The sequence below is a fragment of the Aedes aegypti genome, chromosome 2 (assembly GCF_002204515.2).
Source record: "Aedes aegypti strain LVP_AGWG chromosome 2, AaegL5.0 Primary Assembly, whole genome shotgun sequence".
In the NCBI taxonomy this organism is placed as follows: Eukaryota; Metazoa; Arthropoda; class Insecta; order Diptera; family Culicidae; genus Aedes; species Aedes aegypti.
In genome coordinates this window covers 12,360,752-12,388,665 of record NC_035108.1, presented here as the reverse complement: position 1 = coordinate 12,388,665, position 27,914 = coordinate 12,360,752, and the positions used below count along the sequence as shown (strand labels likewise).

At 38.1% G+C, this 27,914-nt stretch overlaps 1 protein-coding gene across 1 annotated transcript in view; it reads right to left on the bottom strand.

The window, feature by feature from the left end:
• Positions 1-27,914, bottom strand: part of LOC5569145 — a 298,989-nt gene that overhangs the window by 232,523 nt on the left and 38,552 nt on the right. The window contains exons 4-5 of the mRNA XM_021844044.1: positions 17,801-18,775; positions 16,997-17,443 (exon numbers count right to left, since the gene is read on the bottom strand). Coding sequence (XP_021699736.1) covers positions 16,997-17,443; positions 17,801-18,775 — 1,422 coding nt within the window. The remainder of the gene's footprint in view (positions 1-16,996; positions 17,444-17,800; positions 18,776-27,914) is intronic.

Sequence of the window (27,914 nt, the reverse complement as noted above, 5' to 3'; positions counted from 1 at the left end):
AATAATTTCATAAGTTTTTCCTCGAGGAATCTGAAAGGAAATTCTTTAAGAACCTATGAAAAAATCAGGTAATAGACTCTAAACGTATCTCTGAAACCTCTTGAAGCAAGATTCGCCATTAGCAGAATAAAGAAAAAAGTGACTTTAAAGACAATTTGCCTAAAATTGAGACTTTTAAGACCTACCGTTTAAATTAGAGACCCTTACTAATTAACACCTTTTCCGTGGTGATTATGGAGATGCAGAGGTACTCTCGGTCTCTTGAAGCAACAATCATTAAACTCTAACATTCCTTCCCCATCCCAATGAACTGTAAGGACTTGGCTGAAGAGCTATTCTTACCAGTTCCGATCAATCATGGAGGAGCAACCACTGACATGTATAGTCATTCTATGCCATGCTATAGTCTGCATTAAAGTTTCATACCAGAAAAGGATACAATAATTTCTCCAGTATTTCCTCCGATTATTCCTACACAAGTTTCTTTATGAAAGTCCGATTTTTCAAGAAATTCCTACAGGATATTATCCAATAATTTGGTTGATTGAAGAAAGAAATCTTTGGAGTTTCACTGTAATCGAAAGGATTTTAAGGAAATATCAATTGATGAATTTCTGAAGAAATAAGAACTTCCTTGAGAACTTTCGAAAAAGAATTTTAGAAGACATGTTGGAGTAAGATAAGCAGATAAAATTTCTGGAATGATTCTAGGCAAATACGCCCACATTGAATTCTTAAAGGAATCTGGAACAAACTTCTTGAAGAAATTTGTTAGAAAGTGTGTAAAAAATCATTTTATGAGAGTGATGTTCAAAGGAAACTTTGGAAAAGTACCTGAATTATATGAAATTTATGGCGAAAATCATGAAAACATACAGTATAAGAGAACACATTTCCATCGTCTCCGATTTTTCATACAAAATGGTCAACTTCAGAGGGTTGGATCTGAGTAATTTTTGGGAAAATTTCAATCTGTGAAATACAGTCGACTCTCCACATCTCGATGTTCTACATCTCGATATCTCTCCCTATGTCGATGGTTTCATAAGTCCCTTCAGTCTCCATACATTTTCACTCTCCATATCTCGATATCCTCCTTATCTCGATATCTCCATATCTCGATGTGTTTCTGTTGATTTTTCGTTCTCAATTTTCTCTCCGTATGTCGATATGACCAATATCGAAGGTTACTAGACCAAAGTTTAAGGATTCAAAACAAATTAAGAGCGCAAAATGACGTCTGTTTGTGTATTATTTTCTTGGCAGCGGAGTGTTTTTCAATCTAGTATTCATCAAAAATTTGTTCTTTGTCTCGATCTCTCCCTATCTCGATGGTCCCTTCGATATCGAGATGTGGAGAGGCGGCTGTAATTCTAAAAATGAAGGAACAACATTATATTATTTTCAGCAAAGTTGTAGATTTAAACGACATGAACAAACTTACTAAATAGAGTTTTTGTGTAAGGTTTTCATGTTTTGCAATAAAACTTTATTAGTAAAATTAGAAATATTATTAGAGATCTCCGATCAGAGGACATTTTGAAGAGCCTCTTGAAAATCTCCATCAACTGGTGGCTGTTACATATCTCTATGTTTTCTTGTTTCTTGTTTTGGGATTCTTTCCGTTCCCGTCTGGTCATTTTTTTTCAGGTAGGAGGTTTCTGAATATCCTATGTAAAGCCCTCAGTAGGTCGTCCCTCATTTTTGGAAAATGCGAAAAGTTATAAGTTCGTCATTGTAAAGTGCTCGTTTTAGTAAAAAAAAAACAGGTAAAAATTTGAAGTCCGTACGTGGACGCTAAGTGGTCCCCCAACGGCCTTGAAGGTGTTAGGAGTAGATGACCCCGTGCGCAAAATCGAGCTCGCTGCTCTAGTGCCCGCAGCATGAGTACGAAAAGCCAACAGTATCAAGTTGTTCTGCGTGCGTTGATAAATAGCATAGAAGTTAGTTTTCTCTAAGATGATTCAAATATTACGCAGCGAGCTCGATTTGGCGCAAGGGAGTCATCTACACCAAATACCTTTAGGATCGTTGGGGGACCACTTGGCACCCACGTACCAGCACTTTATAATGACGAACTTATAACATTTCGCATTTTCTGAAAATAAGGGACGGCTTAGCCCTCAGTCGCTACCAGCCCTGTAATAGTTTTGAAACACCTCCTGGGATTAGCATGATTTTGATTCGTGATATCATGAGTCAGACTGTCGTATCTCAACACACGCCTGAATGCCTGTGTACCATTTTTGTTTTCTGATTTCAGAAAAAAATACCAAATTTTGTCTAGCGAAATTTGGATGAATATTTGAGATAGTTCTGGTGATTATCAGCATTGATTTAAGGAAATTCAGCAATTTTCTACTGATTTTCAGCAATTTAGATTGCTGAATGGATATACTGTGTAAGATCGTGACTCGTGCATCCGTTTATGATCGAATATTAAAAAAAAAAAGATGCTAGATCGAGATTTGAACCAAGAGCCTTCAGATTGATAGTCACGTACTCTACTACACAACCACATCGTCGTGTTAAATTATGGGCGAACTATACAAATGAATTGAAGTATAGTGCACAGCTTAGTTACAGTCGAACAGACGTTATATTTCTAACAAATTTAATTTAATTCTCTCTTGTATTTCACACCATTATCATATGGTGATCATGTTGCACGAAATTTTGTTCTGAGCAACTAGGCCCGCAGAAGGCGCCAATGTGAAATGTCAAACACGATGCGCGCGCCTCTTGTTGTGAGGTTTGTAACATAACGAATTTCAATGGATCGTTAAATGATTGGTCGATCGATGGTAATTCCGTCTGTTCATCTGTAGCTTAGTATTGTCACGCTTTTAAAGTATCATTATTATGATTACATGAACCATGATTTGTGGTCCTGATATCATGACATAACCAATTTATGAATTTTATTACTTGTAAACCATGATTTGGGTATCAGATTTCTTTCCCTTTGTCCGATATTTTCGACGGTTTGAATTTTATCCAACGATGTTGGAAACCGATGCGCATACATGGAGAAAACATAACTCAAATTACAACAAGCATTTTAAAATTATTAAAACTGATACCTTCGCAATGAATTCTTGACAAATAGAGTTTTATGTGGTACTTTGAACCACCCTACCGTTGTACCTACGTTACATTTTTTACCACATGGTAACGCCCCCACCAGTCTGCACGAGTTTACAGGAATAAAAAAAGCCCTGAACGAGCACATAGGCGAGAAGAGGGGATGATTGTGATGGTTTTGCTGGTTGACTGGCACTCTTTTCACCGTTTGCCATAGAGCGCCATTATTATTCCAGATTTCAAACACGTAATCATTCAAAAAATCATACTTCAGCAAACATTATTCCACCCCCCGTGTCGGACCGATGATGTTGATCCACGTGTGCACCGTGTGGGCAACGAGCGAAATGTTTGAGGGACGACGGGTGTCCGAGGAGTGCTTCCTGACCAAGGTAAAAAGGTACACTAGGTTACGTTGCCGATAGTATCTGGCGGCTGTATAGCGCTGGATTTGGAGCAATTTGATGGGTTCAAACTGGAAAATCATATGTTGCGGTGTTTTTTTCGCTAAACCGTTTTGGTTGGGCAACCAGAATTTTCACCTCATTTTCAATTTTAGCTTACCACGATAGTGATGTGTTCAGTGACTTCTATTGTTTGAACGACAAATAACGAGAAGTTCAAGATGATTTTTCACCCAGGCATCTAAATTAGGGTTAGAACAAAAAATGCTGCCTTGAGAAACGCCAGCTCTTACAGGAAGCTATGATAATTAACCTGAAGTGTACGATTTGACTGATAACTTCGGAGTATTGTAACAATGTACATTCGGAACTTAAAGTTTTTAAATTTTATAATCCAGACTTCAAGCCGAACACAGTTGAATGCTTTTTCTATGTCTAGAAGAGCAAGACAATTCTAGCCTTCATATATGTTGGAACGAATCAAATTTGTTACACTTAAAAGATGAGTAATCGAATGACATTGACTTCTATATTCGGTAACTCATCATCTCTGATGATTTTTTGAAGCTGAGGAAAATTCAGAGGTACAAGAAACTATCATAGCAGCTTGATGACTATCCATTTGACACAGATATGGCCCATCAAGTGGTGAATTTCGACTCTTGCTGCCACGACAAACACCAACATCAAAAGTGAGTTCCCTCCCACGTGAACAGCTTTGAAATGAACCTGCCGGAGTTAAAACAGAACAAATAGTTCAACATCGTTGCTGTTATCCGAATTAATTTTCCTCCCGCTTTCGAAGGACTGGATCACGGTGGTGTGGCAATACACCCTTGAATGGGGTTTTTATTTCCCGTTTATTTGAACCGCCCCAAGAACAAACTGCCGGGATTTTCAGTGTTTGGTGCTCCTGCATCGGCCTCGATGGGTAGTATTTGTTCACAATTCACGTTCGAGTGAAATATTTGCATTACATTTATGTGAAATGATGCTTCAATATTTATTGCGTTTTCGAGCGGAGCCTACGTTTCGGTTTGGAATTCTCGAGAGAGCGGTCCACGTTTACGTTTGGTTGGTTGGTTGGAAATCTGTTTTGCGAGGTGGAGCAAATGCAGTCGAAAAGGTGATGCTCTGTAATGCTAGGTGGGCGCCCCGATACCTCGTTTTTATGAGTGATGATTGCAAACATTGATGGCGTATGGTTTGTGGCGGTGAATTTGCGCAATGAAAGGTGGGCTTAATGTTTATTGAGCGTACGGAACGTGAATGTAAATATTTCGTTATGATAGTTGTTTGGGGCCTTCCATAGCCGAGTGGTTAGAGTCCGCGGCTACAAAGCAAAGCCATGCTGAAGGTGTCTAGGTTCGATTCCCGGTCGGTCCAGGATCTTTTCATAATGGAAATTTCCTTGACTTCCCTGGGCATAGTGTATAGTCGTATCTGCCACACGATATACGAATGCTAAAATAGCAACTTTGGCAAAGAAAGCTCTCAGTTACTGTGAAAGTGCTCATAAGAACACTTAGCTGAGAAGCAGGCTCTGTCCCCCCAGTGAGGACGTTACTATCGAGAAGAAGAAGAAGTTGTTCTGCTATGATGGCAGATCATTGGTTGAATCTATTGGGAAGTTTTGTTGAATCTATTGAAATTGTGTCAAAGTTTATCAATATCGATGGTTTGATGAAACTCTCTCCTGTAGAAAAATTAAAAGAAATAATTTTACTCTGAGTGGAATGGGATAAGAAGTCTCGGTCTTGTACCACGATGTGTCGAACTTCTCAATTATCTTGACTTGGATTGAAATTTGCATTTCCCTGATATGACAATCAATTTTTCTGAGTTTTGTAACCCATTTTTATGTGGTTTTCTTTAAAATGTGCTGAGTTATGGATATCCAATGATTTTCAACTGTTTCTAAAACAACGCAGCTTAGCTGAAAAGTTTCACAACTTATTCTGCATTTTTTTTAAAAGGGTTTATCTCAGGCGAGATTTGATTAGCAAATCACATTTAAAATTCCTCAATTGCTTAAATATAATAAATTTTACCTCATAAATCGTATCTTGTTACCAAATTTGTTGTATTACCTGTAAAGAGAAAATATAAAAACACATGAATAGAATTGTAGTTTAAAAGAATGGAACATGGAAAGTCCTAAACCCAGTGAATCAATTGTCACCCAACACGCAGCAACAAAGACATTGTCATCTCCGCAACAACACTTTATCACCACTTGAACAGAATATGACAAAGATCAATCACCACGTGCGCAGCGATTTTCTGGGCTCTGTGTTACAATTTTCGAGAACTTTCTCCGTATCGCTAGACATTGACACATAATCGAACAGCATCCATAAAAAATGGTTTGTATTCAAAATAACTGATTGATAGCGAGTTGAAAAGGTTCCAAAAATATTGCGCCCTGTGATTGTCAAGACAATTTTGCTTTTGATTGTATCCCAATCTGCAAAATTTGGGACAAACGATTGTAAGCGAACTTGCTTTGTTGTTTGTTTTTCGTCTGTTTTGATAACAATTTGATTCACTGCTAAAGCCACATCTGTTAACAAAAGAAAAAAAAAACAGTTGAGTCAAATAAACGGTTTATTTCGCCAAGTGATATACTCCTTATCTTGCAAAATATGCTACTTCCAAATTCCTAATTCAGATCATAACCTAAAACCTGTCTTGGTATGCATAGGATCCTTCATTAACATTCTTTCGACATATTTTCATTCACGCTTAAAGTATACGTCTTCAGATTTTAGAAAACAATCACTGATTGGGTCATAGGAAGCTTTACAATGCAATTAAAACTCAAGCAGGATTTATCAACTGTGATCTATAAAGTTTTGATATTATCGACTATCTAAAGCAATCTAAAAAATCTTTTCAATGTACACCACCCATCATAAGTATGGAATAGCATCGTCTAGTATTGCAACACCTCAGTTGAATATTGCAGCACCCTAAAAAGTTTAGCATTTTTAAGATTATAACCGACGTAATTTTATTTTTTGCTATTTTGTCAAATATATGGGGATAACCAAATCCAATTCCACTCTGTTTTTAAATATGAGCACACACTCGCACACATATCACACTAGTCTTAATTTAAGGATTTTTCTGTCAAGTTTCAGTTAATCTCAACCTCGTCCAGCGCAAATTTGCGCAATATAAGGTTTCTGTCGTTTGACTAACCACTCATGATTGAACATTTCTGTTTGGATGCCAATTAAAAGGCATATTTGTTTAAAAATTACTTAAAAAGATACTGATATAACGATAATTAAGGATTCCTTTTTTTAACCATTCACAAGCTGAGCTCATGTGCAGTATAGCTTGACGAATAACATGGAATATAAAAAAATCACCAAAAGAAGGGCTAACCATGTGATGATGGTAAATAGTTTCAAAAATACACTATCTAGTCTATAAGAGAAAAGAAACTTCATTAGAACATGAAAATATATTTCAATGCTATTTTATACTTTTGGAGAGAAATCACTGTGCAACGCAGCGCTAGTGTGCATGATATTTGTGTCATATTCTAGAAGGCTCTAACTCATGATCCCGACCACCTAGAAAGTTCGTATCTTCAGCAAAGTTGTTCAGAAGCTTAAAAGCAATATGAGACAGCGCTGTTAGATTAACAATTTTGTCACTATTTGGCACCAGTGTGCATGAAAACCTGGTCATATTATAGAAGGTTTATGCTCATTACGCTGTCTACAGAAAATGTTCCAGTTTTCAACAAAATTGTTCAGAAGTTTGAGAGCAATTTGAGGCAGCACCTTCTGATAAATAATTTGGGGCTACCTGGCGATGGTGTTCATGTCAATTTGGTTATAATTTAGTTTGCTCCAACTTAGTAATTAAATTTTATTCATGGTCACCAAAATCAAAAACTTTGTGTACATTCCATTTACATCCACATTGCATAGCAAAAAGTGCTGCTCAATGAGTTTTAAGGCTCCTGAACAAATTTGTTGAAAACTCGAACTTTCATGGTGGTCTGGACCCATGAACTATGGTCTGCTAGAATATGACCAAATTCACATGCACAATAGTCCCACGTAGCAGCAAAATTACTAACCAATCAAATCTGCTTTAAATTGCTTTAGGCCTCTGGATAACTTTTCTGAAAACTTCAACATTCTAGATGATCGAGAAAATATGTTAAAGTCTGCTAGAGTAAAACAAAATTTTCATGCACAGTAACGCCACATAGCGTCAAAATTGCTAACCTAACAGTGCTCTAAGAGTAAAACCAAATTTTAATGCATACTAGCGCCACGTAGCGCCAAAATGACTAACCAAACATAGCTGTTTCAAAATGCTTTTAGGCTTCTCATCAGCTTTGCTGAATACACGAACTTTTAGAACGAAACCACACCTCAAATTTTCAAGAGCACAAGACTTTAGAACTAAACAGCGCTCCACGCTGAAAATTTATCCCATTGGTCACCACCAGGAATCAAGCAATTTGATTGGTTTTCAACGCGAACTGTTGTCAGATTCTCCAGTCTTGTACACTTGAAAATTCAAAATTTGGCTTCGTTGTATAATCACCTTAAGATAGTCAGGATCATGAGTTGGAGCCTGCTAGAATATGACCAAATTACATTCCCACTAGGGCCACGTAACGGAAAAAATTGCGCATTAAAAATTTCACCTAATGAACGCCAAAAGGTTTATGAACTATTTTGCTGAAGACCGTAGCTTTGTAAAACGTGATGACTCCGTGATATTACAACTTAAACATTATGGTGCATAGGTGATGTTAATTTTTTTAGAGGGTGCTGTAATATTTAACTGGGGTATTTCAATACTAGATGATGCGATTGCAATCTTATGATGGGTAGTGTATTTCGTCAGAACAATACGTGTAACTACGCAGACAACCAGAAATCGCATGAAAGTTCACGTTTCAACTCGTTTATTCATACTAATGACATCAAATCCGCAAAACACCGTGGATAAACTCGTCAGATTGATGAGTTTCCTCGCATAAAACACTTCTTTTCTGAGTTCATTTGTACATTTTGTTTCGTCCCGTATACTCGTACAAATTAAGTCGAATAAATCAGTAGCAGCTGTCAAATTAACATTTGTTATCATAAGTTAAGTCGCATAAGATCACAGATTAGTTCGGTAGAATATTTATACACTCGCATTGTATGTTATTATTCATCACATAATATATGCACGCATATCGCCTCCACTTTTGTACGTAGAAGGCCTTTTCGCGACATCTTATAAGTGAAATGTTGCGCATACAAAGCCTTCAGGTGATTTCGTTATACGTACATTTTGGTTGTCTGGGTAGTGACAAACCCTTTTACTAGCAGCATAATTTTCGTTTCTCTATATTTTTGCACCATTTTTAAACGAGCTCCCAAAAATCTCTTCTTTTTTAGAATCTGTTGATCATTGGTCATCTGAATCCGAAGGTATTTTGAAATTCCTTGGGGCTGACGCGTAGCCACGGTAATATCTCAGGTTACAGAATTTTCATAAATAAGAGTTTGTTATGAAAATATGAAGCAATTTTATTCAGCCGTCTTTCAGTAATGAGCATTTATGATTCTGGCACCATGCAGGCCAAATAGAGATCTGATAAACATTATATAGTAATTTTGGAGATATTTCCAAGAATACTGAACCAATTAGTATGATTTTTTCGGATTAGCTCCTGATTTCATGGCATTGAATAGTCCATATATACATATTTTTTTTATAAATTGACGTAAAAAAAATGGCTGCCAAAAACATTTTATATGGAGAATGTCGGTCCTTCCAAGAACATCGGAATATCTTCAAAATCAGATCACCAATGATTAATATCGACACGGATTCTCAAACTAGAAGAGTTTTTGAGAACTTTTGAAAAAAAAAAATGGTGCAAACATATCAAGAAACAAGAAAGTATTCGCGTTTGTATATTTTTTTGTATTGCTGTGTGCATTTGAAATGCAAATATCAAATGCGGGAACACCAAACGCGGTAAGATTTTTCACAAGCAATGCGATGTCAAAGATAGATTTTTCTTGCTAGGGCGGCGGTGATTTATTTAATCGTTGCTAGGTGGCCTTTAATTGTTTTGTGTTACCGCGTTTGGCGGACGTTTAGTCTAGATTTGCATCCCAAATGCAAACAGCAATATATTTAGGGGTCCAGATAGCCGTAGCGGTAAACGCGCAGCTATTCAGTATGACCATGCTGAGGGTCGTGGGTTTGAGTCCCGCTGGTCGAGGAAAGGAAATTTTCTCGATTCCCAGGGCATAGAGTATCTTTGTACCTGCAACACGATATACACATGCAAAAATGGTCAATCGGCAAAGAAAGCTCTCAGTTAATAACTGTGGAAGTGCTCATTAGACTGGCCCAGCTTAGTATGGGAGAAAATTAAAGTTGTATAATTCCACGGGCACCCTCTAGGATTTTTCCTTAGAGTTAGAAGAAGACTTCCTGAAAGTTTCAGCTCATTTAGTCGTTCCATGAGCTGGCGCATTTGAAATGAAATTAATATGGGATTTCCAGCCCAAACATATGAGTTTCAGCACTTCATCTACTGTTTGGTTCAGGAAAATCGTTGATCGCGTTCAATTGCACCCAGAATGTCAAAAACACTACTTGATACCATAGTGAACAATATAGTAGAAGGGTGTATCATGATTAAAATTTATAAAATTGGTGTTTTAACTATTTGAAGCAAGTTTGCCAACCTCATGCTATACTGCTTTGTATTTCTTCAACATAGCCACTAAGCGCATCATAGCCACCTATGACGCTGGGCGAGCTGCTGCAAAAGGCGCATGCATATATGTGATTGTACGGGAGGCTGATTCAGCCTAACTTTCAATAACTGAAAAGTTAATGAAAACGAGCTCAAATCCAGATACAACCTTCTGCAATTATGTTCATTAGGGTATCAACTAGTGTGTTTGTCATTCTGGGCTCAATTGAACGCGACCAACTAGTATACGGAACGGAACAGTGACAATGGGTCAATTCTCTATATATATTTGAAACAGATATCCCATACAAACTACAAATTGAATGCGCCAGCTGGTGGAGCAACCAATCGAGTTGAAAATTTTTGAGACCTTTTTTCTTATTCTAAGATTCATATCTAGAGGGTGCCCCGTTGAATTTTACAACATTTTTGTTTTAGGGCCAGTCTAGTGCTCATAAGAACATTAATCTGAAAAGCAGGCTTTGTTCCAGTTGGGACGTGACGCCAGAAAAGAAGAAGAAGATATTTTTTGCGGTTAAAAAAAAGCTTCTGATAGAGGGGCTAATGAGGTTTCAACCAAACAGATTCTTAAAAGTATATACTATTATCTTTTAAATTCAATGATTGTTTCAGGGCATCCAAAATCTCTTTTGAGTACAGGACTTCAGATTGAGTAAACTCCAGAGTTGTTTAATATTAGTCATATCAAATGATAGCTTCTGTTCTAAAACTATCAACATTACTTGCAAGCTATCAATATCACTTTAATTTTACAACCACCAGCAGTGATGCGACATCGCAATCTAGATCGTAATCACCCATCAGTAATGCACTGCCCAAGCAACATTGATAGCTGAATAACAGCTTATTTAGCTAAAATTTGGTTTATACAGCCTCTTTTCAGCTGAATAAGTCGTTATTCAACTACCAATGTTACTTGGGTGGTGATGGAGTAGACAGCATGATGTTGATGTGATATACAACGAATCGAATTGTATCGCAGTCGGCCTGTAAAAATCGGCACACTTTCGAGTGTTGATAGTGACAACAAGCAGCTCTGGTAAACTCTTGAATGCATGAGATTCATACTTACTCAGCCTTATACAATTATATCATACAGAGTTTTGGTTTCGACCAAAAGGTTTTGGGTATCAAAGGTTAATTTAAATTTGATTCTATCAAGTATTGAGCTCAATAACTGTTTGTGGGAGCGAGCCGTTTCGCATGAAGACGTTTCGCATAAGAGCTTTTCACATAACGACGTTTGGCATAGTGAAATGCTAAGTACCTGTTCTTGCATGGAACTGTTATATGCGAAACGTCCATAATGCCCAACGTCTTTAAGTGAAATGGATCACCTCCACTGTTTGTCGCTCTCAACTGATTCGAATTGCTGCATTCTACTAGTGTTAATAGTGATCTTAGGAGGTTTGTGAGATTTACAATCAGACTTTCACACTTTCAGACTGTTCATGAAGTTCTTTGATTTCTGTCCTTCAGATTCACAATGTAGCCGGATCCTATTCTTGGCACTTTTGATTCACTTCGGCAGTGGGGTTTTTTGAAAGCTAGTGAGCACATATTTCTAAACAATATGCATCGTATTGAAGTGCATCTTATTGCAAAGTTTCAGACAAATCGACCGAGAAAAACCCTCCATGCCAAAGTGAATTACGGAAGTGCCCAAGTAGCTATGCACCCTATCTAGTGATCTCTTGAAAAAAAAAAAAAAAAAAAAAAAAAAACTAGTTTAGTGAAGTGTAAACACTCGCTTGTTATTGAATATCGCTTTTAAGAATACTACTATACAACAGTGACCACTGTTTTTAGGAGGAGAATGTATATTCGGAACATTAAAGCTTGTTCTAAAACAGATGAACAGCTTTATTCTCCATGTTGAACTAAGATAGGGAGCCGGGTCCTATTCTTGGCACTTTTGATTCACTTCGGCAGTGGATTTTTTGAAAGCTACAGAGCTCACATTTGGCCACAATGTGCGTAGTACTGAAACGTTTTTTTCCTTTTTTATTTAGGGATTTTCTGTCGTAGGCAGGTTCATCCCCGTTCCGGTAAACAGAACGAGCCAGATGGGCTCGTCTGGAAAACAGCCACAAAGTAGTTTGGCTTAAATCTAGGATCTTAGCAGAGTTACTTGCCAGAGTTTATCACTGGGACAATTAAAAGATTAAAAACAAAATCACACGACAACACATGAGGATAACTAAGAAACTATCACACCTGGTTTAAAACTAAGAACAAACAGAATCCGAGGAACTCAAACATAGCAAACTAACATATAGTGGGGTAACTAAAGCGTTAGATCCGGTTGCCTAAAGCTTAAATCTTAAAATATAATCCAGCGCCTTTGACATAGGATATCAATGATGCTATCGAGGATAGGTCGTCTTGAAGGGCGTCTCGGATGCTACCTGGAATTCCGTGCACCTGTCTCAAATAATCGTACAGCGGGCATACGCAGATTACGTGCTCGACAGTATTGTTTGTACTGCAAACCTCGCTGACCCGGGGGAAAGGTGCCCCCCCCCCCTAGCGCTTCTTATTACAAAGTTTCAGACAATTCTGCCGAGAAAAACCCCTGCATGCCAAAGTGAATCATGGAAGTGCCTATGTGGTTCTGCACCCTATATCTTCTTGAACCCTTGAGCTCTTTGGAGCATAGATTTTTAGATTTTTGAAAGTAACCAGTAATCATCAGGAGGGTTTTCATTGCTCGCGCTGGATGAAGCAATTATAATCTATTATATTTTGAGTCGAACGCCTATCTGACGTTATCCAAATATGTTTTCAAATTAAGCACTTCAAATTTACAGACATAACCAGTTACCTTTCTAACTGGTTTCCACTCAAACAGGCTCTAAGAAATATGTTTTTTCAAGGTGCGAAATGAACGACTATCCAAAAATTTCGTGAGTGAAGGCCTGTGTATTTACATGCATAACCAGAGCTCTTTCGAAGATTTATTAAGAAGGTTTATACTGGAACAGACTTAAATTACAGTTGTCTAACAAATTTCCAGGGTTTTTCAAATTTCTCGGTGAGTACAGGACTTTGGATCAATAAGCGTAACCTATGATCTTTAGAGGTAGAACCTTTAAGGATCATACTCATACAATATGTCCAAAGTCGTTTTGATTTCATTGACCTTCAGATCTACATATGAGAATTTACTGAATGCCGTTTGACAAAGTGTAACTTGGTAGAACATAATTTTATATGCTAGCGTCCATATAAACCTTATTATTTAAGCTGAGAGAGCTTACCACAGAGAACAGATATGGAGGCTCGAACAAAATTCCATCAAAATGATGTGTAAAGGTAAGAGTCCATCATCAGCGCCGCCAACGCCGCCAGCGCGACATACAAACTCGTTTCGACCACAAGATGGCACTAGCAAACTTCAACATACATTGGCACACAAAGCAACGTTAGCGACAAGTGGCAATTTCTGATGGTGACACTAGCGCCAAAGTATAAAAAGCGGCAAAATTGAAGCTCCTATATTCTGATGACAGCGCCGCGTAACAGGAGCATAACGACATACTTTGAAATGACAAGTGCAAAGCATTACACGGGTAGAAATCATAATCCAAAAACAAAATTATGGCTCATGATAGCATGATTTCGGAGTGTTTTCAGCTTATGAAAATACACCATGATTTGGGCTCAGCATATCATGAGTCAAATTGCCGTAACGCAACACACCCGTTATGTTTTTGTTGCGGATTGCCCGGAATCATGTATCACATTCCTAAAATCGTGAGCCGCGCATCCGTTTATGATCGACAACATAAAAAAATAAAAAGCTAGAGCGAGGTTCGAACCAAGAACCTTCTGATTGAGAGTCCTGTATCATACCTCACTACCACTTTATCATTTTGAAATGAGGGTGATCGAAATGAATAAAATGATGCAAGGCACCCCGTTTAGTGTTGTCATTAAGGATGTTACGCTTCGGAGGGAATTATGATTATGACTCCAGGAACCATGATTTGTGGTCCTGGTTTCGGACAAGGAAAATTTTCCCTACGGTTTCATTCTTCCATCATTACCTATAGCACGAATTTCTCTCTACCTCTATACCTTCCCGCATAAACTGACGTAGATGCAGGGGTATATATATATATATATCTTTTTTTTATATCTGGTTTACAGAGTGCCAGTATAAGTGCACCATCTATTCCTCTCCCATCCCCTCATCAGTCTGGATTCTGACGTGGCAAAAAAAGAAGATCATCAGCACTCATACGCTGGGGGTATCTGTTAGTCCCAAGCAGTCATCATCGTCTGTTAGTCCCAATTAGCCAACCAAGCTCAAGCTCAACCTGTATCACGCTGAACGGCAATCTTAGTTGAGTTTTAAATAAGACCGTATTTGTATCTACCTTGTTCGTAATTGACCGAAAGATCATTGTACTTGTACAACTTCAAACGGTCATTGAACTCAAAACTTGAAAGAATATATTTTCAAGAGCCTGAATGAGTATTAATGTTGTTCATAAACCTTTGATTCCACTTGCAGATCTGCAGTACTGTACCAAAAATGGAGGTTTTTGAATTATTTTTAAAAGTCAATAGATAAGCTGTTTGGCCGGGTTTAAAAGGTACAAAACTAAAATCTTATCTTTTTATTCTCTTCAATCTCAATCTCAAGCCCAAAGGCCAATTTTAAAATGCTTTAGATTTTCATACAAACCATCAATGATTTTGGGCCAGCTTTGAATCTTCACAAAAATGAATGAAATCCTGACAGAAGAATTTGAAGGATTGTAAGGATTGTATGGAAGTAATCATTTTATTACTTTGTTTGTAATCTGAACCGCCCTATTAAGCACCTATACTACAAGAAATTCTTGGACAACTTTAAACAGTTTTCGTATTAATATCTTTGTAGAATATAATTCAATATGTCCATAAAAGCTACAATCTTATTCATAATCCTTTCAAAATATCATTGTAGATCTGAAGGCCTGATTCTCACGGCATTCGTGGCTGATCTAGAAAACCAAGGAAAATTAGCACATAGCTGACATAGGCGTGCATAAGTTCTATCATAAATGTTTTGTTTGTAGTCTATTGGTTGTCGATGTACAAAATTGCAAACTGAATTTCGAGGGCGTGAATTCCATCACGTGTATGGAGGTTACTGTGTACTGTGACATGGCTCATCTTCCAAACAGTGCTGATTTCAAAGGGAATAAATAATTGATATTTTCACAACTTATATGTGCAAAGAGCAAATCATAGAACAATTGATCATCCCGAGGAAATTCTAAGTGGTTTTCTTAAGAAATTGCTGTGAAAAATTGAGTGCTTGGAATATGAGTTATGTTCGGAAAATTGAGACAAACGGTACCGGACTGCACACAATACCTGACACCGTCGAAACATTGAAAAATCATGGGCCAATCAAAATTGTGTATAAGAATAACACATCCTACGCACGTTTTTTTTGAAAACCCGATGAAAAGTTGACGTATCACCTTAAATTTGAATTTATTTATTGATGATTTTAAATATGGAAAAATAATTTTGACTTCACAAGCATACTGGAAAACCATCATCATTTGAAAGTTAGAATTTATTTTGTACCATATATGAACTAAATATGGTCAAACTACAATTTAGGTCTAACACCTGCTGCAGTATTGGCAGCTTGATTTGTTACATGATATGTTTGTAATTTTTGTAGCAGTGCTTCCGAATATATCTATTTTTCATAGATTTTATCGTCATGATATCAAAGATTGAATAATAATAAGCAGAATGAAAATTTAGAACAACACATTTTTTTTTTTTTGCATGATATATGATTATATAAAATTTTAATTACTCCTGTGAATGTTGCAAATGCATCGATTTGTCAATAAAATACTATTCCTACAGTAAACATATTCAACTTAACAGAAATCGGTATTGGGTGCCGCCTTTTAAGATTGATCAATTATGTACCAAAATACATCATCAAATTTCAATGTTCAAATTCATATTTATATTTTCAAAATTATTTTTCTACGCTAGACCGCATAAAATAAATAGTTTTTGAATTATGAATTTATTGGCTTAGGTGTCTGGTAATGGGGGATCTCCCCCTTCATTTGTTGGGTGTTTCGGAAATACTCTTTTTTTCAAACATATTTTTCTCTCATACACCGTGCTTCAAGTAGAGTGTTCAGTCCAACATGAATTCGAGTTCAATGAGTAAAAATCACATGTTTTAATGATAATCACCCTTATTCTGGTTTAAGTTCGAATGCTCTTTCGATCGGAAAAGCTCTTTGCATTTCCGTTTACGCCAGCAAAATCAAATGGGCCATGGATGCGAACGAATAGGATTCGATCGAAAGTTGGATTCGCCGTAAACAAGAATGAGGGTGATTATGTTCATTCACAAACCTAATTATATACTGAATAAAATGGGTTAACATTCGATCATGAACTTGCTGTATCGTGAAGTCAACTACGAAGGAACATTCGATGTAACAAAATTGGTTTTTATTTTAAATTACATACAATATTTATTAGGAACTTTCTCAATACAATTATCAGTATACAAGACACTTATTATTTACAACGGACATTCGTGTCATTTTTATTGAGTCCATATCAAAAAATCTTCTCATTTTAGCGACAAATCCCACAGAAACAGACCCACATAGCCATCGTTCACAGACATCGGACGCTGAATATATGTAGTAATTCACTGCACGAACACGGAACGAAATCACACCGTCATTGAGTGTCATACCTTCCGTTTCATCTCGTCCCGTACTGCTGCTGGTGGAGATCTCCGTCCGTTGCAAGCTGCTTCTCCTGCTGCAGCTGCCATTACTGCTACCTCGGCTACTCCTCCTGCTTCCGGTGGTGATGTTCTTGGCCGGATCATTATCATAATCAGATTCCTTGGGCGATTGATGGCATTCCTGAATGGTGGCGGTGCACAAGTCTGCCCGCACCGGATATTCAACGTGAGCTGAGTCGTAAAAATGGTCCACCGCTGCTGGACTTCTTCTACTGCCACTGGCCCTGTCGTTTGGGATTTTATGGCTCTCGAGCAAACAGCCGTCGCCAGTGGCTGGATCCGCTAGTTGAGTTGCAAATGAATTCACGTCCACCGATGACGGATCTGCGCCATCAGTTATTCCTACTGTGCCAATAGCGGCTGTATCTCCGTCATCTTGTTGTATTTGGACTGCTGAAATTGGTGGATGTCTATCATAGCACAGTGGGAAAAAGTAGACCCAAACGGCACTTAATTCATGTGGCTGATTACGGAATAAATAAATAAATGAATTGTGTTCCATCATATTACCTAGATTATTCTACATTTGATATATTTGGTTAGCCGTAAACAGTTGCAACTGTTCATCTACCTAGAAGAAAATCATTTGGTTGCGAATAACGGGCATATCCACATAATTCCGGTGAATAAAACTGTCACCAGTTTTTTCCCATGCAATATCATGGTTTTAAATAAACCGCAATCAGTTGCCTGAATTAGGTGCCGTTTTGGGTCCACATTTTTCCACTGTGGCATTGGAAGCCGACTCACGCTTTGGCGAATTTAAATGTGCGTCATTTCTCATGTGTCCTTCGTTGGAAGCTCTCGACTGGCGCTCGTTATAACTGTCATCTTGACCATGGGTGGTGCTGGAAAAATCCTCAGGAATGGTGGCATGTAGGTCTGCCAGCGCAAAACGTGGATCGATCATAAACAGTCCATGCTGGTGATAGACGTCCAGTGGATTCCAGTTGAAAATGGCAACGTTGGCGAAAATGTCCTCGTGATTTCGCCTCGTGCTCAAATAATTGTCTATCACGTCTTTTGAATCGTCAGCCGAGCGGTTATGGTCCTTGGGCTCCAGCTGTGTCCGCCCCTCATTGGCATTCAGATCACATTTTCCTTCTGGAAAGCTCTCATTGCCACTATTTTCTTGTTGCCATCCCAAGCCGCTGGCATCATCTTCCGTGGAATCCTGCTTAGAAGGCAAAGTTTTTCTCTCCGAGGCCAAACCACGGCCAGTTTCGTCGACCCCTTTCGTGGCAATACTATTGTCATCATCGTCAGCTAATAAATTAATTAAATTATCGTCATTTATCTCGACAATTTTTGCCTCCTCACGTTCTTTGGCCAAAGGAAAATCCCTGGGACAAGATAAGACCGGGCTTTGCCGCAGGACAAGTGTCTTGGAGAACGTCAGCAAATCATCGAGCACGGCATCAATCAGGGGGACGTTCTCCACAAAATCGACCGAAGCGGGCTTCGATTGGGGTTGATGCTCGTCGAATGCCGCAGCGAATTGATCGAAAACGTTCTGGTGGCATTGAGGTTGATCATCTGGCTCGCCTGAGTGGGTTGGGCTTGGGTAGGGGGTTGGTATCCGGACCGGGGTTGGCGACCGATGCTGGTCTGCTGCTGGGGGTGGCGAGATATTTCCATTGTCAAAGTGGACCCACCTCTCGTAGGTGGCTGGCACTAGCGGTACTGATGGTGACTGCAGTAGGGTTGGATGGTTTCCGGCTGGAACTGAATTAGGCTCGATTAGAATGGATATTTTGGCTTTTAGTGACTGCATCGAGGAGGGATGTGATGAATTTCAATGTAATTGAAATCAAGTGTGGTTGAGTTTGAGTGGTTCCTAGTTTCGAGCCTTTAGTCCATAAAGAAAACACTTTAGCAAAATTCTGGTCATCATTTTGGAAATAGTGTGATATGCCAAGTAGATGCAGAAAAGTCTGTAACAATCTTTTACAATAAATTTGAAAAATATGATTGGGAGCTTATGTATTAACTAAAACTAAAGTCCCGTTCTAATCCTACTTAGCCAGCTTGCTCAGGTAATGCATTGCGTTTCGATTTTTTAAAAAGGTTTCAGTGAATAAATGTTGTTTTTACCATAACGTTGCATGTAAGCCAATTTATATTAAGAAAATGAACAACATAACGGCCTACTTTTCCTCACAACAAAAACAATGCAAAAACAAAACTCTGTTATGGGAGTCACCAACTAAATATCTGAGCCTCTTCATAAGGCATTAATTGAACTGCCCTGTGTATCTCCATGACTAGTTTTGTTTTACCATACTTCTGCTTCTGCAACCTTTGGGCAATTTGTATCCAACTCATGGAACTCATGGAGCCATTCTGATATAGAATCAGGTCATCAGGTGTTCGTATCACGATTCATCACGGTTCGAGCCCGCAGTTTGGCACATGAGTAATAACTTAAATAAGTCGGAAATGACATGCGACATTTTACTTGGTCCGTCGTCGAAATCAGATCAATAGAATGACGATTGAAACGTGAAAATTTGTGACTGCCATACTCAAGATCAGGCTGCTGTGTTACAGCCTACCTGATTGAAAACTACTGAGTCTATGCGTCGCATGGAAGGCCATGTGCATACTTTTGAAATATGATTTTGCTTTTAGAAACAATTCAATGGAACGGAATTTTTCGTAATAGCAAAAAATGTTGCATGCAACTTGTTGCAAAACTCGATTTTTTCAGCACTCGTTATATTTATCCAACTCGGTGAGCCTCGTTGGATAAATGTACAACTCGTGCTGAAAAAAAAAAATCATTTTGCAACTTGTTGCATAATAGTAGTTTACGCAACGAGGTGCAGAATGAAGGTTTTTCCAGCACAAGTCGTACGTTTATCCAACTAGCTTTGCCGAGTCGCAATTCGATAAGTGCTGTAAAAATCGAGTCCTGTAACGAGTTGCGCACAACATTTTTTGCAATTTCATAAAAGGTTACTTGAGAAGTAATTTTAAAACTATTTTCATCAATATTTACATGGCAATCCGTAGTCATGTTTGAAAAATTCTGATCATAGTATGTTGTACTGAGCAATTGTCATATTTTTTCAAACCATTTTCCGGATAGCATCATTATTCAAAACAATGGGCGATTCCGATTCTGATTGATATTGAGTCGACAGCGTAAAAGGCTTCGACGGGTCTTTTACCGGGGAAATATAAGACAAGGTACGAAGATGCTTTCAAGCATTGTGTCAAAAACAAGAGCGGCTAGATTATGAGAAATTACACTACAGCGTTGATGTTCCAACATTTGCGAGGTACTCGTCGTCTGTTCCGAGCTCAGTGCAAATAACGGCAGGAGAAGTCATTTTCAGCTGAAGATTAAAGAGCCACAGTAAGAATAACAATTTATTGAACTCTCTTAAAATCTCCATTTTGTCCTAATAATGATAATTACATAAATCTTAAGAGCACCGCTTCCGTTCTTTTCCAAGAATAGTTGTTTAAATATCATGTGCTTCATTACGTTACTGAAAAGCGTTGCGTAATGCACCATTACGCAACTTAAATGCGTTGCGTAATGAGTCATTACCAAACACTTTTCAATGCGGGAAAGTATTCTATTCCATGACGGGTTGGCGTGATAAAAAATTGCCTATTTCGATGAGATATTGTAATAGTTATTTATGCAACAAGTTGCAAAATGATGATTTTTTCAGCACGAGTCGTACATTTATCCAACGAGGCTCGCCGAGTTGGATAAATACGACGAGTGCTGAAAAAAACGAGTTTTGCAACGAGTTGCATACAACATTTTTTGCTATTACGAAAAAACCGTTTGATCGGATTGTATCTAGGATCACAATCATATTTCAAAAGAAGCCACGTGGTCATCCATGCGTCGTACAGGCTCAATATTTTTTTTAATCAGGTAGGCTGTGATACATACATACTATATGACTGTCACACATTTTCACGCTTTATTGATTGAAGCGTGGAGGTGATCAAGATTTAACAGATACTCGAGGAAAGGCCAGGTAAGATGCTGCATGGAATTTTATACCAAATTGTACACTCACTATTCATGTGCTAAGTTTTCTGCACGTATCGGACTTTTTGGGAATTAACTAGATCATTGTTTCCAAAACTTGACATTCGCGACCCTCCGACCTCTCGTCTCCTCGCTCGTTTTATCAATAAAAATCGAACCGGTGAGACGTTGGGGGGTCGCAAAATTCAAGTTTGGGAAGCTATGAACTCTACTACCTCATCGTACTTTTGCTAGACGACCCGATGCCGAATCCGAATCGCACACACGAATGGTATTCGGATTGTCTAATGCAGTGATTCCCGAAGTGGGCGAATTCGCCCCCCGGGGGCGATTTTCAGGTGCAAGGGGGCGAAAATTTATAAAACTAAATTTGGGGGGCGAAAATGTTAGAAAGGGGGCGAAAATTATGGTATGACAGCAATTGAAAAACAATAATTAATTCAAAGTTTGTAAGAGACACTCATATTTCAATGAAAGCATCTACATCTGAAAAAAAAAATATATATTTAACTCCTAACTATTTCATCTGTTCTTGTGTGTGCCTCTAAACGCGCTTGATTATGATAGACAAATTTGACGATTTTAATTGAGATCTGAATGGTTTCTGACTAATATAACATTTAATGTATTTTGAAAGAAGAAAATATGTGAGAACTTCTAGCGATATTTTAAATTTATTTCCAAGTTTAATGTAATGTTTGGTAGCTTTTTGGCGATCTTTGGAATAGGGCAGATTAAGTTTTTATTGCTTCTCACGCATTTGTTTCACTACTCATTTTGATATTTTGTTTTTTAAAATAGGCCTTGGTGTCATAAAAATGCATAGCGCTGAACGTTATATTTCGGTAAATGGGAAGTTGAAGAATAGTCTGAGTTTACTTATATTTTTTATCTTTATATTATTTTTATATTTGCGATAATTTTTTGCAAATTTGTACAAATCTTTTCGAAATGTATGAATTTTAAATCAGAACAGACTTTAGATTGGGCTGTTTCCAGAACTACCGAAAATGTATTAAACAAATTCTTAAATGTATTTCTACAACTTAATAAACTTTTGAAAGAAGACAAAAAAAGCAAAGTGAACTACAATTGTTTCGTTGATCGAACAGTAGCCAAAATAATAAATTTCTTGATACGAAAACAATTGATGCATAATATAGATATTGCACAACTCTTTTATGGATATACAAGTAGAAGACATTCTCTTTGGGGTATTTTAAATGAAGTATTATGATTGACTACTACACCCTTTAAATTTGACCAATTTTCGATACACTTATGATGAGATTTGGATCAATAGTCCAACCTAAGTTTACTACTTAATACAAATGATTAAATTTCGTATCAGGGGGGCGATTCCAAAAAATATTGGTCTCAAGGGGGCGAAAGTCAAAAAAGTTTGGGAAACACTGGTCTAATGGATGTAGGGCAAGTAGATTGTCATTGGTGAATACGAAACAATTCGAAAGATGGCTGTATAAGCCATTCAGATATTCAATTGGCGATTCTCAAAACAGTGCTGAAAAGTGTTACTTTTCAGTACCCAAAACAGTGCTGAAAAGTAGCACTTTTCAGTTCTGTTTCTTTTGTTAGGAAAAGTAGGCCGTTATGTTGCTCATTTAGGCTAATAAGCAACGGAATAGCAAAAAAATAACTATTTCGTTATCAAGTAAAAGGATATCATTCTTGCAGGTTTTGTAACAATAGTTTTTGCCATTTACTAGACAGATACTGACTGCTATCTCAATCAGCAACTGTAACTCTGTTTATTCAAACAAGGTATATATTAATATTTGCTCTACAAAACATCATAATCATAATCATCATAATAATCGATTATACAGTGAAACCTCCATGAGTCGATATTGAAGGGACCATCGACTCATGGAAATATCGAGCAATGGAACAGCAATCCTTTGGAAAGCTGCTTCTAGGGACCATCATAGTAACCATGAAATTTGGTTTTTAGTATGGTTCCATGAGTCGATATCGAGTCATGGAACATCGACTCATGGAGGTATCACTGTAATTACCAATTACGAATTTTCTAGAACAATCTCACAGATTTCAGTAAATTTATCGAAAGTATTTATCATTTGATGACTCTCCACGGTATTAACTCGAAACCGACAAAAATGTCGAATGTGACTGTTTTGCAGTTATGTGCAGTATTGTACAGAAACTAAGTAACGTAAAAGTAAAAAATTAAAAACATCATTCCGATTTAGGAGAAATTTTCTTTTTTTTTTCCCGGAATATGGTTCATTAAATGGCACATATAGTAATCTCATTCACCGTATTGGCAAGCGCATTCCATTTAGTTTTCAGTTCGTTGAAGTTATTGGTGATATTGCTGTTCGCATAAAGCTTCCTCTCCATAATAGCTCAAATTTCGTCAATGATTGATCTGGGTACAATTAGTTGCGTTGAGGGTTCACGTAGATTTCCTCATCCATCAGAAAAAACTTGAAATTTGCTGGTACGGATTCTGGCCTTCATTGATCTGCTTTTGATCTCTTTTTGGATTTCTACAGATATGGTATGTCCGGAGCCTTCAATTTCCGGAGACAAATCCGTTGAACAGTACTGCGTGCGGCACTGAACTTTTTGGCCAAATTGCGGTCCGAGATGTTTGGGTTCGACTTAATGTTCCCGGTAACTTTAATCCGCAGATAACGGTCGCTTGTTTTGTGATTTGCAATCCGCCAAAATAGTTTCAGTAGGGTGATGCTAGTGTCCATCGTATTAAGCTTTGATCAGTGAAAACCTGCAATTTTCCAGCAGTATTGCAGTGAATGATGCTGATACAAACCGATGGCAAACCATTCTTTCCCAAATCGTCTTTCGCATCTGGCAATAATATTTTATAAATTGACGCTTATATTAAAGTGTTACCGCCTCTTTGTAGTAGTCATGTCGTCATTTGAGTGAAAACGACACGTTGTTAGCCTTCCCGCATCTTTACTCTTCCACAAAGCAGTTGTTGTGGAAGCGATGTAGGTATTATAGGCAAACAGTTTCAACACTAAAACAAATCGCACTCGCTTTGCGCGCGTGTGTAGTAACATGAGATGGATGGATGTGGGTTATGAAAAGGGTCTGCGTGGTCTGTGAGGATTTAAATTCTAAACTTGTAAGCAACTCAGTTATTGGGTCACCAAGTGGCTCGGTAGCTTAGTTGGTAATGCGCTCGTTCAGCGTACAAGAGTCCTGGGTTCAAATCCCAGCCAAGCACGTGGATTTTTTGACGTAGAACTACGTCTTTCTTCTCTTTACAGGAGTGAAATTGGAATTTCAAAACCAAGAGCGTTACGTTGGCATGAAATATTTTAAACGATTATAACTTTTTGCTGGCTTAACGCAATTCTTTGATTAGCAACCCAATCGAAAGACAAAGCATCAAAGGTTCATGTCATTTACTTACTGAATCCCACATACCTGTCCAAATAGTTTAATAACTACTTTAAAAGAGAACGTTGATTTCAAGCAAAACTATAAATAGGGGTGCTAGAGAAAAGTTGACGTCATTTGTTTTTCACTCTCCGATCGGATCGCATCTCAGCTAGCGATGGGCGATTTTGAATCGATGTTCCAAAAATCGATTTTTTTGTTCCGATTAATCGATTTTTTGAATCGATGTTAGAAGCACCCAAAGTTGAGTGAATCGATTTTCTTCATTCGATTTTTTGTTTCGATTCAAAAGAATGAAATTGATTAGAATTTTTCAATGAGTTGATGAACCATAAACTTAGTTTTGAATTAACCTTGAAGTACTTAATAAATGATTATCAATTCATAACGTCATTCAATTGAAGGTATTGGAAATCATATAAAATTGCATTTGATCTTATTTTGAGAGCTTGTTTTGGTACATTTTTCTATGAGCTTAAAAATCGAATCGATTCAAAAACATCGATTCAAATGATTCGATTAAATCGGTGAATCGATTCGACATATCAAACTTACATCGATTCAGTAACATCGATGTTCCTGTCAAATTTGCCCAACGCTAATCTCAGCAGGCAACAGGTCGGCTTGCTCTGACCGGGCGGGCTTCTCAGGCACAGACATCGATAGCGAGGAACCTCCCCGTTTGTCTTGCTTCGCTCAAATCAAACTGTCGAGCGAGCGAGAGAAGATGTCGTTCGAAGCCAAAGCCATCACCGCTGCCGCCGCCAAGAAGAAGAGGGAGCAGTCCACAGGAGAATTTGCGGTCGAACCGTGAACAGGGTCGGGCGAGTCATTCTCGCTTTGCGGTTCACCGCTTGTTTGCGTTCAGTCAGCCATCGTCATTGCCGCCGCAAATTTCATCGAGCGAGGAGCTTTTGACCCGCGCTGCAAGATTTCGACTCGTGGAAAAATCAGCATTGGTGGTCAAGAAGCAATCCCGTTAGGAACAAATACCAGAAGCCCCCTGAGTTGCTAGCCCGAGGAGCTACTAGTCGAGCGTTGGACTAGTGAAATCGCTCAAGATTTCAAGAGAGAGCAACGTTTCCAGATTTCGACTGAATCCCGGTGATCCACTAACCGTTGCTGTTTTGAGCCATCCACGCCACGAAACATTCAGCTGGTTCGTCGTATAAGCAAATAACTTGCTTAAATTTATACATTCGAGTTGAGGATTCCCCGTTTGAACATGGCAATCAACTAATAACATCCCACAGTGTTATTTATCTGTAAGAGCATCAAAGCTAACAAAGCCATCGGCCCTTTTCAGAGCCATCAAATTAGTGAAAAAGAGTTTAAAGAGAAATATTTCCGACTTCATTTATGACTTCTTATATTCCTAAATCAATTTCAAAGCTTCATACAAAATTTCATTTTTCATGAATAAATTATGACTCAACAATTTGAGACTGTATTCGCGAACGCTGCTGCAGTGCCGTCGGGGTGAGTGCTCAACATTTCACAACGATTGTAAAATAGAGTGACATTTCTAACAGCGTCTTTGATGTTCCATATTTTATGGGTAAACCACGGTATACTCAATAAGGTAGGCTATTCCCACGTGTAAACAATGGTTTTCAATCAAAATATGTGTCGTCATTCCTATCGCCAAGCATGAGGCTTACAGGATAGTAAAAGAGAGCAAGCCTTGCTTTCTTTTGCACTCGTTCGAGTGCAACGAGAGGAATGACGTCACTACCAAATGCCATTTTTCGGAGTATAATACCTTGCTTCTTTTCACCGTGTGGGAACACTTTGATTAGGAAAATTATCACATGTAACAAAAATGCGACATATTTAGAAGGCTTTTGACAAGACATTCTCATTGAACAATTTTCATCGTTTCGGCACCCATGGATCAGAAATTTACCTTCATATTAAAGAAAACTGTTGATTATCAATAGCTCGTATTGAATATTTAGTTAATGTCAACCCTTCCAACAACTCATGTTCGACCAATTTCTCACGCATTAGCATTCTCCGGAATTTTCAGGTAATTGCAAGCCCAACACATTATTGGCACATACTCATTTCGCAGATTGGTCGATCAGAAAGCGAACAGCACAAAAGGGAGGAGCATCATCTGCTATTGCAAGGTTATAAAACATGCTTCCTTCGTCGGATTCAGTTTCATTCCATTTCCGCTTTCGAGCTGGTAAGAGCTCCTCCGAACTTGCTTAGCGTACTTCTCGCTGCTAAAAACCTGCTGAGCTGTTAATCTCCAATCTGCCAATCCAGCATCTGGTTTGTGAAATCGCTCGAGATTTCTAGGTTGAGCTACGTTTCCAGATTTTAACTAAATCCCTGTGATCCGCTACCCTGTTGCTGTTGTGCACCCATGAAAGATTCAGCTGGTTTGTCGTATTAACAGAGAACTTATTCACATATAAACGTTCGTTGGAGTTTCCCTGCTTAACCATGGCAATCAACTGATAATATCCCGTAGTGCTATTCACCTGAGAAAGCATACAAACGTTCTTTAAAGGGTTTATTGAATAATATTTCCTGATTTATCTATCATAATCTTAATCTGGCGGTATTGTACAAAACTTGGTTTGATTCACATAATTTACCCCACATAATCTAATGAAATTTGAGAATTTACCCATGGACGCCGCTGCAGCGCCGTCAGACCGTAACAACATCATAGTACTCAGCATTGTATGGCATTTCTAACAGCATCGTTTATTTATAATATGGGGGAACACTTCCGTAATTCTCAAGAACGTAAATTGGGAAATGTATTAAAATTACGACAGCTGTTAAATACTGTTCACGATACTGTTTGTTGTGCAGTTGTAATACGCATCTATCGATCTGAATTTTTTCTACATATTAATTTCAATAAAGAAATCCATTGCAATTTATTTATAGCATATTATATAAAGCTAAGCATTCATATTAACGCTTGTATTGGTTTTCTAATCTCAAATCCCTAACCAAGACATCAATTCCATATACCTTATGTCCTAGATTGGTTGATCAGAAGAAGGCGAAGAATACGAAAGGGAGGAACATCGTCTGCTATTCAAATTGTGTAAAACATACTGCATTCAACTGAATCGGTTCATTTCATTTAAACTTTCGAGCTAGCAAAAGCTAATCGTGATAATCGCAGCATCGGTACAGTCAATATACAATCCTGTTAGGAACCACTACAAGAAGCCTCATGATCGGCAGATCCGAAAAGCTGTCAATCTTCGGGTATGTGGAATCGCTCAAGATTGAGCTACGTTTCCAGATTTCGACTTAATCCCTGTGGTTGTCATAAAGCCTAGTTCTCAGATCAGAAAGCGAAGAAGTAGGATAAATAGGAAATAGGCCATATGAAATTGATGGCTTGGTAAGGGATGCACAAGATGAGCGTTATGCTGTTATTGCATCCCGACGGCACTG